The following is a 15,153-nucleotide window of genomic DNA, read 5'->3' on the forward strand; positions in this document are numbered from 1 at the left end:
AAAAAAAATTAATTGAAGTAATATTCAATAAATGAATAAGACATATTAATGTTTGGAAGAACGAAAAAAAAAAAAAAAAAAAAAAAAACTTGATTATACACACGTGTATTCTATCGTTATTTGTACAACAATCGCGGTTCTGTCCGACGACTTGTTCCGAGTTTAAGATAAAAATAAAGAAATGGAAAAAAAAAAAACACCCGCGGCGTTAACGCATCGCGGATTGATATACTAAAGATCTCACGACGGGAAGAAGAGTGCTGGATATCTAGAATCAAAATGAAAAGGATGGAAAAGGAAAAAAAAAACAAAAAAATAAGAAGAAAGCAAAAACCTGAAATAAATAATTAAGTTAAAGATGAAAACACACCGGGCCTAACAATGTAAAATAGAGAGAGAGAGTGTGAGAGAGAGTGTGAGAGAAACAATTCGGTAAGGTCCATGAAAATGCGATTACTTGAGCAGAAGAGTAATCGGAAGAATAAAATTTAGAAGCTTTAAAATATGAATATATTTGTGATATTAATGTAGAAACATTGAATAATAATGAATAAAATGCTTTTGGCAATTCATAGTCTGAAGCTTCGATTGGTAAATTGGCAACGTGACAAATTATAGCCACGTGTAATGAATATTTTATAAATATATCTATCGACGGTATGAATAAATTAAATAATAAAATGCGTTTATAATCTGCTGATCATTGAATATATGGATAAAACAATAAGTCCTCTCTTTATCTATAAACCACCTGTCGTCGTCGTCGTCGTCTATTCTGATTTACGTGCTTTCCAGCACTCTTTTTAAACGAACTTACTCCTCCCCCCCCCCACCCCCACACACACACAATTTAATCACCGATGACCAGGCATTATCCTTCATAGTATGTAAGAAGACATTAAAACAATATAATGTATTTCTAAGAGACGTAATTAAATTAAACACACACATAGGTAATATATTTTTGGCGGTAAGTGTTGGTAAATACCACTTATATTGATATAATGATAATAATATAACTCTCGAGTATAAAGTTAATATAATGTAACGTAACGTAATGTAATACAACAATATACATATATATACATACATACATAGGTATATACGTAATTGTAAACGACGAAGGATAAAGTAAAAAAAAAAAAGAAGAAGGAATCGGTTATCGTCAATGATTGCGCGAAATCCGATGACGATTTGTATTCATATCCGCGTTATTAAGTATTGTGTAACTGTGGAACGAACGTCTTTTATTTCAATATATTTGTCAGAACCGTGTGTTTCAATTAATTCGAGCTTTAATTATAGACTAAATTCAATCAAATTAGTAACAATATCGGCAACGCGATGGAAATATTGCGTATATCGATCGGTCAAAGATGAAATCTTCATTCGTCAATTTTGTGCAAGAATATTTGTTCATTGGACTCGAAACGACGAATTAAGGTTTATTTTTGTTGTTGTTGTTGTTGTTATTATTATTATTATTATTATTATTATTATTATTATTATTGCAATTTTATTAAATATGGATTATAATATTTTTTTTCAACGTGACTCTGCTTAATTAAATATTTCTCAAGAGCTTAACACGACACTGATGACGAAAGATAATAATAATAATAATAATAATCCTTCGACCGTTTGCCCGTAATTGAATACAAATGTCTTGTCTTGAGTTGGAACAACCGAGGAGGCTTACACACTCGTACAACAAATTTGTCCATAGCGTAATGTTTTTTAATTGACAAAAGCGGATTGTAATTCGTGAATTAACGAGGAAAGAAAAGAAAAAAAAAAACAAAAAAACAACAAAAAAAAGAAAAACCAAAAAAACAAATCCATCGTTTAGACTAATCATAGTGCCTAAACCAAAAAAGGTCTGAGCCAAGTTCCAGTAACGTTGTGTTGATATTGGATTTGAAAAAAAAAAAAAAATAAAAATAAATAAATAAAAAAAGTACAGAAGGAAATGATAATAAAAAAAAAAAAGAAAAATTACAGATGCCTGATTTCTCGATACTGCTAAGCAGAAAGTGTGTTTGAACGAAGCAGCTATTTTATTCCTCGCTTAAAGTATTTTTCTTATCTCTGAATATCAATTTTACATACTCGCAACGATTTCATCAATATCGCTGAGAGTTATTTTATTTTACACGAATCGATAATAATAGAACGGCGACGAATATTTGGAATCGTATGAATTTCATTTATATCAAAAAACGCCCGCGGTTTACATCTCAGTGGTTTCAGCTAATTTTAATACTCAAAATAAACTTAACAATAATCTGTCCTCCAAAAGTTCTGATCTTATCCGATTTTCAAAAAGTATATGTATATATATATATATATATATACACACACATATGTATGGTATTCTAATAGATAAGTTTTTTGGTAAACGGCCAGTTTTTTTTTTTTTTTTTTCTTTAAAATAACGAATATATTCATCACCTTATATTATACACATACTCCGACTAACTCAGTGAGCAATATTATCGTTACCTTGAATGAAGAAAGTCTGGTAACATGTAATTAAAAATTTGAAAAGAAAAAAAAACAAAAAAAAAAAAAAAAATCAAACATATATTTGTGAATATTATTCTAAGGTCGAATGGACAAGTTTATATCATTAAGTTACTGATGCAAATTAATTGAATAACTATGCTATGGGACTGTAAGTAGAAAAGAAGAAAAACTGCGAGAAAAAAAAAAAAAAAAAAGAAAGAAAGAATGAAAAAAACAAAAACAAAAAAGAACGTGAAATCGATTCCATAATAAATGTGATCCTCCGTAGGTTTTTTTTCGAAGGTAAATATTTAATACTTAATAAGCGTGCAACGTCTTTTAAATAGTAAAAATATTTCAGTATACATTCTTTAAAACTCTATATACTAAGGTATATATATATACATACGTAATAATGATGATGACGATGAAAGAAATAAAATAAAATAATATTAAATAAATAAATAATGATATAATATTTAGTCCTAAGCAGATCCAATAAAAGAAACAACAAAAAAGAACTAAAAACTTCTTCTGAAATACAGTAACGACGAAGAGTAGTTATAAATAATTATATTGGCACGAGTATAATTCCGGCTCTCCGAAACATCGATTGTCTATGCTGTTTTTGTTGTTGTTGTTGTTGTTGCTATTATTTATTATTTATTATTTATTATTATTTTTATTCAACGGCCTTATACCAGTCACTCCGATGTGCCATTGCCCCCTATGAATGCGATAAATGAAAAACCATCACCAGAATATTTTGAATTATTATCACGTTAGCCTGAATGATTCTTTAATTTTCTTTACCGATTTGTATTAAAGTTTTAAAGGCTCTTGGAAACACTAAACTCTCCGAGATGTATTCTTAATCTGTAATATTGATTAGAAAAATCTGAAATGTGAGTTATCATTATTGTTAGTGAGTTGTGAAGATTATTTTAAGGAAGACTTTTTTTTACACCGAACGAACTTTCGTGTATGGTGACGAACTGTTGTTCAAAATAGATATCTACACTTTTTTTTTTTTTTTTTTTTCTAATTTGGCCGATTATTGTATAAATATGTTTTTTTATATAAATATGTTTGAAAATTCTTATTATATATTCAAGTGGCGCGGATTGCGCTAACGTACTCTTGTATGTTGATTAGTTAAATTATGTGTTGAATAGACGTTATTATTTTAAACTTGGCTATTTGACAGCCGGGACGAGAGAATAATTATAGTATATAATAAAACGTATGATTGATAATAAGGTGTTAGTGGAAGGAGAGAGAGAGAGAGCGAGAGATAGAGAGAAGAAATAAATAAAATAAACAAACAAACAAACAAAAATCATGCAAATTCCCTATCGAGGATAAAGACGAATTAACAAATAAGTATAAATGCAAGCCAAAGTACATGGCTTAATTCATGTCTTCGAAACTAGCTATTAAACTCGATTCAATATAAGAATATTAAGGTATAAAGTAATTTTATATCTGTATATTAACACAGTTAATGTATACTGTGATCTACACACAATCATAATTAATGGCACACGAAAGAGAAAAAAAAAAAAATATTGAAAAAAAAAAATAAAAAAATAAACAACAGAAATCACTCTACGTTAGATAATAATTGTGTACTCTGTGCGTAATGAATAATGAATTTTTAATTAACACTTTACTGAGTAGCGGTTGAAAAGGTTGAAAAAAATAATAATAGTAATAAATAAACAAATGAAAATAAAAAAAAAAAACGAATAAAAAATAATGGTAATGATAATAATAAATCATTGCGTAAATGATCTTTTAAGACTTAGCGCTTAGTACCTAGGTGTATGTGTATGTATATATATATATATATATATATATATATTTATATGTGTATATATGTGTGTTTTACGCCAGCTTGATGTTCTTGTGTCGTAAACAATGTACGAGCACAGTGTAATTTAAGGATTCGGTACTTACAACATATAATATTATTATACTCTGCATCGATGATAGAAAAAAAAAAAAACTATTTAAAAATAAAAATAAAATTAAAAACAAGCCCCCCCCCCCCCCTTCTCAAAAACACAGTACACGCATACACAGACATCACACACGTCATCATCTCTGCTAATTTGTAAAAAGTTGAATAATTTTACGCCGCATGCAATAATGCGGTAAGTATCGCATTAAAAATGTCATTCACACACAGCTGGGAGGGAAAAATGAATATAAAAATTTTTAATATCAGCAATTGATTTTTTCGTGCAATTGATAATAATAATAAGATTGTCAAATCTAGGCCAGATTCTCTCGCTTGTGGTTTTGAGGCAAACTATAATGTGGGGTTTTTGAGTGATACGTACAATGAATTTGGAATATCAAAATGTTTGTTTCTTTGAGTAATTGAGAAGGACCATACACGGCAGCCGATTAAAGCGCAACGTAATAATTATGCGGAGATAAAAAACGGAAAAAAAAAACAAAAAAAACAAAAAAATATATATATATATAATGTAATGTAGAAATGAGAATGTAAGCAACTAAGGACGGAAACACGCGTCTGTCGGACAAGGTGAATAAACGATTGAAGCTTAACTGCAAAATAATCAACTATACGTACGTGTGTTTAAAGATAGTCACGCAGCAAATTAAGGAGCAGTATAGAAGTATATATTATGTATGTAACAATAACGATAACAATTGATAGTCTGTAATGAAAATTAGTAAGTAACATGGATCGATAATATATAAGCAACAAAAAGTGCTTTTATCAAATACAATATTATTTATACCATCCTGATGATATATATATATATATATATTTATATATATATATATATATATGTATGTATACACACAAATATATATATATCATATATTAAGAAAAAACATACTATATATAATAAACGTGTATTATCTACCAAGGTATATTATTATTATTATTATTATTATTATTATAAATACATATATATCTATATAAATATATGTACATACATATTATATATATAACGATTATTACTATATTAATAATATTATACGTAATAACATTACATATTATGACCAGTAAAGCAGTAAATAATAAAAGTTGTCCTAAATGTGAAGAGAAAAGTTTTCTAAATATCTATTTCTGCACAAATGTTGTGTAATTTTTGAACAATTATTGCTGATTTTGTTACCTCTTCCTAATTTGATAAAGTTTCATTTTATGGATGGCAGATTTTTCTTTAAATATATATATATATTTTTCTTTGTTTCTTTTTCTTTCTCTTCATCCCTCTCATGTCGTTTAGTGTATAACCACGTTTATCGTATAACAGGATTTTTTATTTTTTTATTTTTTTTTACAGATGAATATCCATCATCCAAGACTTCCCAAATATCCCAATTTTCTCAGGATTTACGTTCCCGCTATTTTGAAGAGCATCTTATTTATGATTTGTTAGAATCGTTGAAGATGCCAGTCCAATAACAATCATTTATAGAATATAATTATTGTCTTTTATAGTATACAAAATATGTACACTGCAACAGGTTTTTACATTTATACAATGTTACATTATACGCTTTTATTTACATACTTACCAATTTGACCGCCAAATTTTATTATTTGTGTTTTTCTTTTATTATTATTTTATTATGTTTTATTTATTCTTGTCACACCAAATTTGTATCATTCTTTTCTTTTTTTTTTGTTGTTTTTTTCTCAACATCGTTGTATCAATTGATTAATCATATTTGTTACTTACGTACAAATAAATTTTACGGTTAGTCATTTACAATGACTAGCCTTCGAACGAAAACCTTTAACACGGTCAAAGTATTTTTTCCTTCATCTCTCAATTTTTAATACGTCCACGGATCATCTGAATAACGCTGAAACAATCGTAAGTATAATAATGTACGTAACATATGTATATAATATATATATCTTGTTGTTGCTTGATAAATTCAACGTTGGAACGTTATTTTTACTTCGAATCACGTAGATATCGATGAACTTGTTGAACGAAACTTGACTTTGAAGCTGAAAATAATATGTCGATAGTAAAAAAAAAGAATGAAAAACACATACGTACACTGCGTCATACGAAGTTGTGCTGACTATTGAATTTCAAATTTTCCGCTAATAAAACATGGCGGTGTGAAAATGACTCGCGAAGTTCCTTTGCCTATCTCATACGTCTAATGAGTTTTGTTGTTGTTTTCTTTTTTTTTTTTATGTTTATTATTACCCATTCAGCTACCGAGCACATTTTATCAATGTTTAATATAAATGTTAATTAGTTTTTCGATTTTACCGACAGATCAAATTATATTATTCGTTATTACGGTGTGATTTGTTCGTATTACGTATGGCGATTTCTGCCAGCTATTTCCGGTGACTTTTGTTACTCTTCGGTGACGTTTACTACGCGTTTTGCTCCGACTGAGAACGGTATCAGTGGATTTTTCTCTATAGTGGAATCTGACGCAGAGACATTCGTGTGTAATATAAACGATCAGCGTAACCCTTCGTGCATACGAGAAGCTAACTCATCGGTTATTGAATTATTCGTAGAATAGAATCGAGGGAAGCCGGATCGCAGTTGGAACGAAGGACCGCATATTTATTTTGAGGTTTGGGCCGAGTCGACACCTCTTTTCAAACGACGAAAATGGGCCTGACCATAAGTAGCCTCTTAACACGCCTATTTGGCAAAAAGCAGATGCGTATATTGATGGTCGGTCTCGACGCTGCCGGAAAAACAACCATCCTCTACAAGCTTAAGCTGGGTGAAATCGTGACGACCATACCCACCATTGGATTCAATGTTGAAACGGTAGAGTACAAAAACATCTGCTTCACGGTGTGGGACGTTGGTGGTCAGGACAAAATCCGACCCCTCTGGAGGCACTACTTTCAAAATACGCAAGGACTGATTTACGTCGTAGACAGCAGCGATAGAGATCGTATTGCCGAAGCAGAACGAGAGCTAGCCAATATGTTACAAGAGGACGAACTGAGGGACGCCGTTCTTTTGGTTTTTGCCAACAAACAGGATTTGCCCAACGCCATGTCGGCAGCTGAACTCACCGACAAATTAGGTCTTAACGCCCTGCGAGGGCGTCATTGGTACATTCAAAGCACCTGCGCCACCCAAGGACACGGACTCTACGAAGGGCTCGATTGGCTCAGCAATGAGTTGGCTAAAAAGTGATAGAATCTTCAGCTTGTGATTCGTCGCCAACAATTAATTGTAATGTTTATCTTATATTGCATCACTGGCGTAGGGAAAAGTGATTGAAGATATCGTAGTTACCGGCAATCGTACCGATTCGTCTTCATTTACATTTGTACTACCTTATTTTCACATTGATTCATTATTTCATTCCTACGTGGCAGAATCTGAACTAAATTCTTTTGTTTAAAATTAATATTCTTGGAATGTGAATGCCTCCAAATTTTGGGTGTTCATTGTCGTACTAACAAATCGCCAGATGTAAAAAGCAAATGTACAATTCCTTGAAGAATGCTAATGTAAATGACTTTTGAAAAATGTAAATTTTGGGGTAAAGCTCCGTTTCAATTCTTCAACACCCTTGTAATATTTTTTAAAACTTTTGCACTAATTCTAGTATTATCTATCTTCACATTTTTCTAAAAAGAATGTATTATTTTGTGAAATTGATATTTATGGAAAATGTGAAGTAACGAGAGTCTTAGAAAATTAAAAATTTTAACTCAACTCAAGTTTTAGTCATGCTTTACTAATAAATAGTTTTAAGTAATATTTGCGCATAAATTTGATTAATTTTCCCTATGGCTGTGCAATTAAATAAGCCACAACCAGTGTCTCCTTCAACAATACAGACTGTTTGTAACGTCAAGCTGACAAGAAGAAAAGAAGAGAACGAAAAAATTATAAGATTAGTCATGTTCATAGTTATAAGCTAAGAACTTAAATTGTGAAATATCTTGCTAAGATCTATTCATCATTGAAAATAGTGGTTTGTATTGTAAGAAATTAGTTGATAAGCGAATAATAAATAAATCAAAAAATAATATCCCAATTCTCATGATGAATTTTCATAACGAAATATCATATCGCTTTACTTTATGAAAATCATTTCAAGTCTTAAGATTTATTCTCGTTTATTTTATAACTTCGTTATTGTACAAAACTTTTTACGGTACACATTTCGATACAGGGCTACTAGGCAATCAAGTATCAAATATTCTTAATATTGGTGTTATCCTATTTTTCTATGTTATTAATAATTACCTTATATATCTATATATATATATCTATCTATATATATATATATATATATATATATATATATATACACACATATATATATATATAAATATATACATACATATATATATTTATATATATTATTACATAATTACATAGGAAAACTCATCGTTCATAAGTATTTAATATATACATAGCAACAGCTTACGAATCATACGTGATGACATGAACATTTGTTAAAAAAAAATGAATATATAAAGAAATTGTATTCCGTTCTTTGCTCAGAACTTTGGTTATTATTCAACAGTAAAACGAAAACTTGACCGAGTTAGAATGAAAAAAAAAAATGCTTAATTTCATAGACGATGGACATAGCTAACAATGTACTGATATAATATATTGTGTTCACTGGCAGTGTCCACATATATTTGTATTTCTATTTCCTTTTTTCTTTTTTTTTTTCATCTATAGTTGTCGATTGAGCTCTTCTTTAATATCTTAGTAAAGAAATTCTGATAGTTATTGCTAAAATCGGCGCAATGGTCAATAAACTTCCAATTAAATGTAGGCTCCCTGTATTTCCAGAATAAGTGAGAAAATGTGAAGTTTGTCGATATTTCATTAACCATTTTCATCTTTATGGTATAAATATTTTATAAAATTTGAGTAGTGCATCTTATCTATGATGTTAAAATTTCGATAGACTACAATTAGCGATATCCAAAACTCGAGTGCACGTTAAGATCAAATAAACTGCGGGGATGGGTATTCGTTTTTTTAACAATCTTACAATAATCTACAGGTTTGTTACGATGTTTGCACATGTGAGAATTATGTACTCATTTTCTCACCCAACTGTTACTTTGTTGGATAGGTGCTACTTTTCCAAGAACAGGGAAATGATTTTCCAGGGCATGGCTGGATAAGTGAGCTCTCAAGTCAGAGCCGCTTTTTACAACTTGGGCACATGTTGCACACGCATCTAACCCTTTGAGTTTTGAACCAGATTCTTTTTTATGAATCTTGAATAACTCTTGTTGTTTGCTAATGTCTGGCAAAAGAACGAGAAGTTCTGGAAATATTGTTCCAAATGCTGACATACCCATCGAGTCGCGACAACGACTGTAATAATCCTGAGCATTGCAAGTACCCTGTCTGAAAAGTCCGCTAAGATATCGAAACTCTTCTATCGCTTCTGAAACACCAAGTTCTTCGCTGACCTTGGCAACTAGATTTTTATTTCTCTTGGAAAAATCTGGAGGCGGTACATATTCGTAGTGTTTATCTTGCTGCTTGTCGTTATTTGGTAAAATGGAGTAACTTTGACCCGAACTATTTGTGAAGGTCAAGCCATTACTTTGCGGACGTTGAACACTATTCAGTGTGACAAAGAATCCTGGCGGAGGTGGTGGAGCTGATCCAAAACCTGGAGGAGGTTCTGTAAATCCTGGGGGTCTGGTTGGAAGAGATCCTAAGGCTGGAAAATCCTCAAAATTGGTATTATTGTTTGTTGATTTCAGGCTATCAATTTTTAACTCCGAACGTTTTCTCTGGACTGTATTTGGCTGAGCATTAACTGTACTACTATTCCCATTTACTGAACTTGCTGAGTTGAATGTGTTGTCCATAGAACTAACGTTGATTTGTGAAACATTTTTCGATTTCTTTTTCTCTTTTTTAGATTGCTCATTATCCTTCCGAGGCACTTCTTCATTCTGCTTTAATTCCTCAGACACCATTGCCGATGCTGCTTTACTTTTCGAAGTTCCACCACCGCGTTTAACATCTTCAACTTTCTTAGGTTCATCAGTCGAATTCTTCGATGCGCTGTTTTCTTTTTTGACAACATCCTCGGCATTCTTAAATGATTCTTTATCTTTGTTTAAATTTGAGGCATTTGAATTCGATTTTGAACTGCTGGATTCGTTGCCGCTAGAATTACTACTATTTGTGATCTGCTTAGCTTTTTTCTTTTTGGTCTTTCCTTTAGTAAAATCACTCGTAGCCTTCGCACTGTTCGTTTCGGATGTCTGAGGTTGAACCCACGAAGGTGTGGACGGTACAACAGAAATAGTTGATTGCTTATTGGATTTCGATGATTTGGAGAGACTCGGAAAATCTTTGCCGGATGCTATGGGTGGCGAAGGTGCCAGCGGTGGTGGTGCAACTTTTTTAGACTTGGGAACAACGTTATGCGGTGTCTTTGTACAGGTAACTTTTGTCCATTGTGCCGTGTTTAGGTTTGTACTAGGTTCAGGATTTCCCAATGCTGGAAAGTCGGAATCTCGAGACAGTTGAGCGGGCCGAATCCTAATATTAGGTCCCGAGACTCTCGTAGTTACAGTACCATTCGGTTTATGATTAACATGAATGGATACGTTTGAAGTAGCGCTCTGTTGGCGTTGTGGTGTACTTGGACCAAGCTTGTTTGAGCTAGAGACACTCAAATTAACAGTTTTCGAAATAGTTCCACTAGCACTAGAAGACTCCGGACCCAGTGCAGGAAAGTTTTCGTCTGTCACATCCAAAGTCGTGGGTCTCATTGTGCTTCGTATCGTCAGGTTTCCTCTACTCTTTGTCTGACCTAGGTTTGGAACCACCGGAGTTGCGTTGCCCAACGTAGGAAACTCTTGAGTGCTTTGAAAGTCAACAGAAGGTTGCCTTAAATAGGTTGGCTCATTTGTGGTCAGAAAATAATCAACTCCACCAACCGCCCCAGCTTCCTGCTCAAAATCTCTGTTGTTATATTCCCGATTATTGTAATCTCTGTTACTGTTGTGATCCCTGGAATTTCTAGTCACTGATGAAATCCCCGGCATCCTTCGATTGTTTCTGCTATCACCTCGTGGTGCTAAAGTGAATTCCAGCTCCAATGTCCGAGCCTGTTTAGCAGCTGCTTTTCCCAATTGTTTACCGTGAATACTAGCCTTGTGTGCTTTCAAATCAATGTCGGATCTAAATACGCAGGTGAATTTTTCTTCCGCGCAAGGACCTTCCTCACACAGAAAATGCTCGAGTCTGAAGTGATCTCTGAGATAATCATAAGTACTGTAATATTGGTGCAATCCATCCGCGTCACAGAAATGACAATACAAGTGATCTCTTCGTAAGTGACGGAACAACTCGTCGTTGTCCATGTAGCGCTGATCGCAAAACTCGCACAGAGGATGTCCCTTGTGACTTCTATCATCCACGTCTCCTTTCCTTCGATGTTGGGCAAGGTCTGACCTTGTATAGCACCGTCTCTCATGGGAGAAAATCTGTGAACAGAAATTTGTAGGTGTATAATTTAGTTTCGAGTAACTTGCAGTCAATTTTTAAGGATACGACTAAATGTAATTTTCTGCAATTATTGTAGACAATATTTGAATACGAAAGATTGATTGGGAACGATACCTTCAAATTATCAACACACAGATCGCAATAGTGTAATTCATGAAGTCTCCTCATGTGATCCTTGAGGCTGTTGAAGTTGCTGAATACTTGTCTCTCTTTGCAAATGTCACAAGAATGCGCGAGCAGCTTGATGAACCTCTCTTGTATACCTTCATCGTCAAAATAAATGTTGTATCTTTTGTCGAAAAGGTTTCCTTTTCGCAAGTGACGAAACGGCTTGACTTCTCTGGTAAACACAACCTTTGGCAAGTCTTGGCGGCATATAGGACATTCGTTCTGGCAACATAAAACTCTCATCCGAGTACTGCAGTCGTGACAAACTGGATGTTCGCACATTCCGATACTGTAAATCTCAACATTCTTGAAACATACAACGCAAGCGTTGTCTGTGTCGTTGTGATCTTCTGATTTTGACATTTTTTGCTCCAGTTAGACAATTTTATAATTATCTCTATTGGAATATACTTTCTTGTCTCAGATCAGTTACAATTTTGTAATCTTTTCATTTACATATGGGTTCAGTTGCTTCATGAATCTGTAACTATCGAATGAGCCAGATATCAAGTCTTCATTTTACATGACTTTTAACGGTTCTTTACAAGAGACGATGACAAGACGTAGACGTTAAATATAACAAGATGAATTCTTTGAATTAAAGTTACGACGTTTAATATTTGCGCCAGAGAACCTTGCAATGAAATTGTTAGAGATACAGTGCAGCGTGTATAATGTATGGTAATAAGAAGTAATGCTGGATCAGTTTGGCAGGCTGTACGATTTACAGAAGTATCAAAGTCGTACTGAAATTCACAATTCAGTGACCTATGTATCAGGTTCTTCGAATAATTCGTATCTCAAAATAGACACAGAGTTGACAACTTTTTTGGTGGAAACAGATGGTAAGATGTCCCCAATGTAACAAGGTTATAACAGCTAGATGTATTACTCCTCGCAGGCCTACCGCATTTCCGTAATGTGAAATTTTTCAAAGTACAGGAATTCTCCGAATTTCCCGCACAGTTTGGTGTGATTTTTTTTCTTTGGATTTTTTTGTTTTTAACCAATTACTTTTGAAAATATACTTTTTTTCCACCCAAAAAGTAGATCCACGAATTGACCGTAATAAACCGGAAATGTGTAATGCATTTCTGGTTGTCGGTGGCGATCGTACTGCCGTTCGCGTGGCACAATTCAAATCACCTTAGGTGGCCTTGAGTCATAATCCTTATCTTTTTTTTTTATTGTATAATTTATGGAAATTCGTATCAAGATCAATAACAAAAAAAAAAAAACAAAACCAATCAAGACGATTTACGTTATTCCCCGCTTGTATAATTTTTACTGACTGCCCAATTAATCAGTCTAGGCACTACTATTCTATTTATAAAACACAATTGTATATAGTGATATTTGTTTGGGCGTTGAGCAGAGATATTTGCAAAGACGGCAGACCCCAGATAAACCTTTTCAGCGAATCCGAAATGCTTCGCCAAATGGCTCTGAGGATAATTTTATTTTCCTGCACTTACCGACTCATTCGACAGGATTATGACGGGATAAAATCTCCACATATTTTGCTCCTCATTAACACCCAAATGAATCGATTTATTTTTTTATCGTTTGCTAGTGTTTGACAGTAAGTTCCCGACGTTTAATAGTCAATAGTCGAGTCGTTATTAATAAAACAAATTCGGCTAAGAAGTTCAAGCGACGTCGGCACCTCACAATTGTATTTTGAGATCGAATTTAATTCTGCTTGTGCGGAATCGTTTTATTATCGTTTGTTGGTGTTTAATAGCGCTTGCCCAACTTTTGACAGACCCCTGATTATTTTTAAAATTAAAACAAAACAGTTGAAACGATGATATAGAGGCAATAGTCCCAGAAGCTTGTCTAGTCCGTATTAGTGATCAGTGGTGCAGGCTCTGCAGATACTGTCCGTTCCGTCGGTAACAGTTTTTGTTCAATTTCATCTATAATATCTATAATATTATTCACTAGACCGGGTCGTCAGGCACCTAAAGTTGATTTTCAATAAATTGGGCCCTCTCTCGTTGAGGGAATTTAATATAAAAAATGTGGAATAATTCGGTAAACCTGTCAAAGAATCTTCAGTACCTGTCTTCCCCATTTTTGGCCGCATATAATGGTTTTTTATCACAACAAACACGGGTAAGCAATGCGCGTCGTAACCTCGCACGTTCGATTTGTTCACACTACGCATATGTAACATGTATGTGAAATTGTCATTTCTTCAGAACACATTTATACTAAAGAGGCGAACACCTCCTGGCCTCGCGAAGAAAAATGGTCCATCGAAAGTCCTCAGAGGAAGACACTTTGTGTACGAGCTTGTCGAGGATACCAATGTGCGCAAGAAACCAGATTTGCAATTGATTTTAACATCGTACGTCGAAGGCCTGGGCAACAAAGGAGATCTAGTTACGGTTCCACGTAACAAAGGTTATACTAAGCTTTTGTTGCCAAGATTAGCGATGTATGCAACTCCGGAAAATATTGATAAGACTAAGGCGGCTGCAGATGATCAAGACAGCCGATATAGCAGTCCTTATGTAGAACGCACGATTAATGTTTTGTCGACTAGGACGCTGCCTGTTTTAATGTCAAACACCAATCCATGGGTGTTGGAAAAATGGCATATCAGAACATGGCTTCGCAGATCAGGTTTTCACCTGCAAGATGAATCTATAACACTACCCGATAAACCAATTTCAGGACCAAATCCAGCGATGGAGGGTAAAGACTTTTACATTACCGTTACAATAAATAAAAAAGAACAGGTTAAAGTAAGATGTAGATTATTTCAAATTGACAAAAAGAAATTCACAGTGCCTGAGGAGTATTACAAAAATACTGCAGAACCCATTTTTCCTGAGGATAAATCTATCTTAGATACAATGCCAGGATTTTACCTTAGGGAATCTAAAAGTAGTCGTATTTAGTCTGTTGTGAGAATCCCGTAATTGTTAATAAACGTATTAAGTCTAAACATATTTGATTATTCATTTCG

The 15,153-nt window shown here is 33.3% G+C and overlaps 4 protein-coding genes across 11 annotated transcripts in view; 3 read left to right on the forward strand and 1 right to left on the reverse strand.

The window, feature by feature from the left end:
- The window catches only part of LOC124176271 (trinucleotide repeat-containing gene 6C protein-like), a 47,468-nt gene extending 41,302 nt beyond the window's left edge, over positions 1-6,166 (forward strand). For 5 of the 8 annotated variants that reach the window (XM_046557320.1, XM_046557328.1, XM_046557323.1 and 2 more), the window contains one exon: positions 5,835-6,164. In XM_046557320.1, the coding sequence (XP_046413276.1) occupies positions 5,835-5,956 (122 nt within the window). In that variant the 3' untranslated portion in view covers positions 5,957-6,164. Of the gene's footprint in view, positions 1-5,834 lie in introns of all 8 variants that reach the window. The other 3 variants (XM_046557324.1, XM_046557325.1, XM_046557326.1) reach the window with 2 other exon arrangements.
- Positions 6,167-6,724: 558 nt separating this feature from the next.
- Positions 6,725-8,538, forward strand: LOC124176291 (ADP-ribosylation factor 2). The gene has a single exon (XM_046557389.1). It carries the CDS (start codon positions 7,143-7,145, stop codon positions 7,683-7,685), a length of 543 nt encoding a protein of 180 aa, XP_046413345.1. The 5' UTR covers positions 6,725-7,142; the 3' UTR covers positions 7,686-8,538.
- Positions 8,136-13,523, reverse strand: LOC124176274 (E3 ubiquitin-protein ligase ZNF598). Its single transcript, XM_046557334.1, has 2 exons — positions 12,123-13,523; positions 8,136-11,986 (listed from the first exon to the last, which is right to left on the reverse strand). Exons 1-2 carry the CDS (start codon positions 12,537-12,539, stop codon positions 9,566-9,568), a joined length of 2,838 nt encoding a protein of 945 aa, XP_046413290.1. The 5' UTR covers positions 12,540-13,523; the 3' UTR covers positions 8,136-9,565.
- Positions 13,524-14,033: 510 nt separating this feature from the next.
- On the forward strand, positions 14,034-15,132 carry LOC124176286 (39S ribosomal protein L9, mitochondrial). Its single transcript, XM_046557385.1, has 2 exons — positions 14,034-14,294; positions 14,381-15,132. The coding sequence occupies exons 1-2, from the start codon at positions 14,199-14,201 to the stop codon at positions 15,083-15,085; spliced, it is 801 nt and encodes a 266-aa protein (XP_046413341.1). The 5' UTR covers positions 14,034-14,198; the 3' UTR covers positions 15,086-15,132.
- The last annotated feature ends 21 nt before the right edge of the window (positions 15,133-15,153 follow it).

The sequence above is a fragment of the Neodiprion fabricii genome, chromosome 2 (genome assembly GCF_021155785.1).
Source record: "Neodiprion fabricii isolate iyNeoFabr1 chromosome 2, iyNeoFabr1.1, whole genome shotgun sequence".
Taxonomy (NCBI): domain Eukaryota; kingdom Metazoa; phylum Arthropoda; class Insecta; order Hymenoptera; family Diprionidae; genus Neodiprion; species Neodiprion fabricii.

Excerpts from the sequence above, each read along its gene's own strand:
- LOC124176291 (XM_046557389.1), top strand. The coding sequence starts at position 7,143 with ATGGGCCTGACCATAAGTAGCCTCTTAACACGCCTATTTGGCAAAAAG.
- LOC124176274 (XM_046557334.1), bottom strand. The coding sequence starts at position 12,539 with ATGTCAAAATCAGAAGATCACAACGACACAGACAACGCTTGCGTTGTA. Across the intron at positions 11,987-12,122 it reads TGTGTGTTGATAATTTGAAG|ATTTTCTCCCATGAGAGACG; the intron begins GTATCGTTCCCA and ends TTCTGTTCACAG.
- LOC124176286 (XM_046557385.1), top strand. The coding sequence starts at position 14,199 with ATGTGGAATAATTCGGTAAACCTGTCAAAGAATCTTCAGTACCTGTCT. Across the intron at positions 14,295-14,380 it reads TTTTATCACAACAAACACGG|AACACATTTATACTAAAGAG; the intron begins GTAAGCAATGCG and ends TCATTTCTTCAG.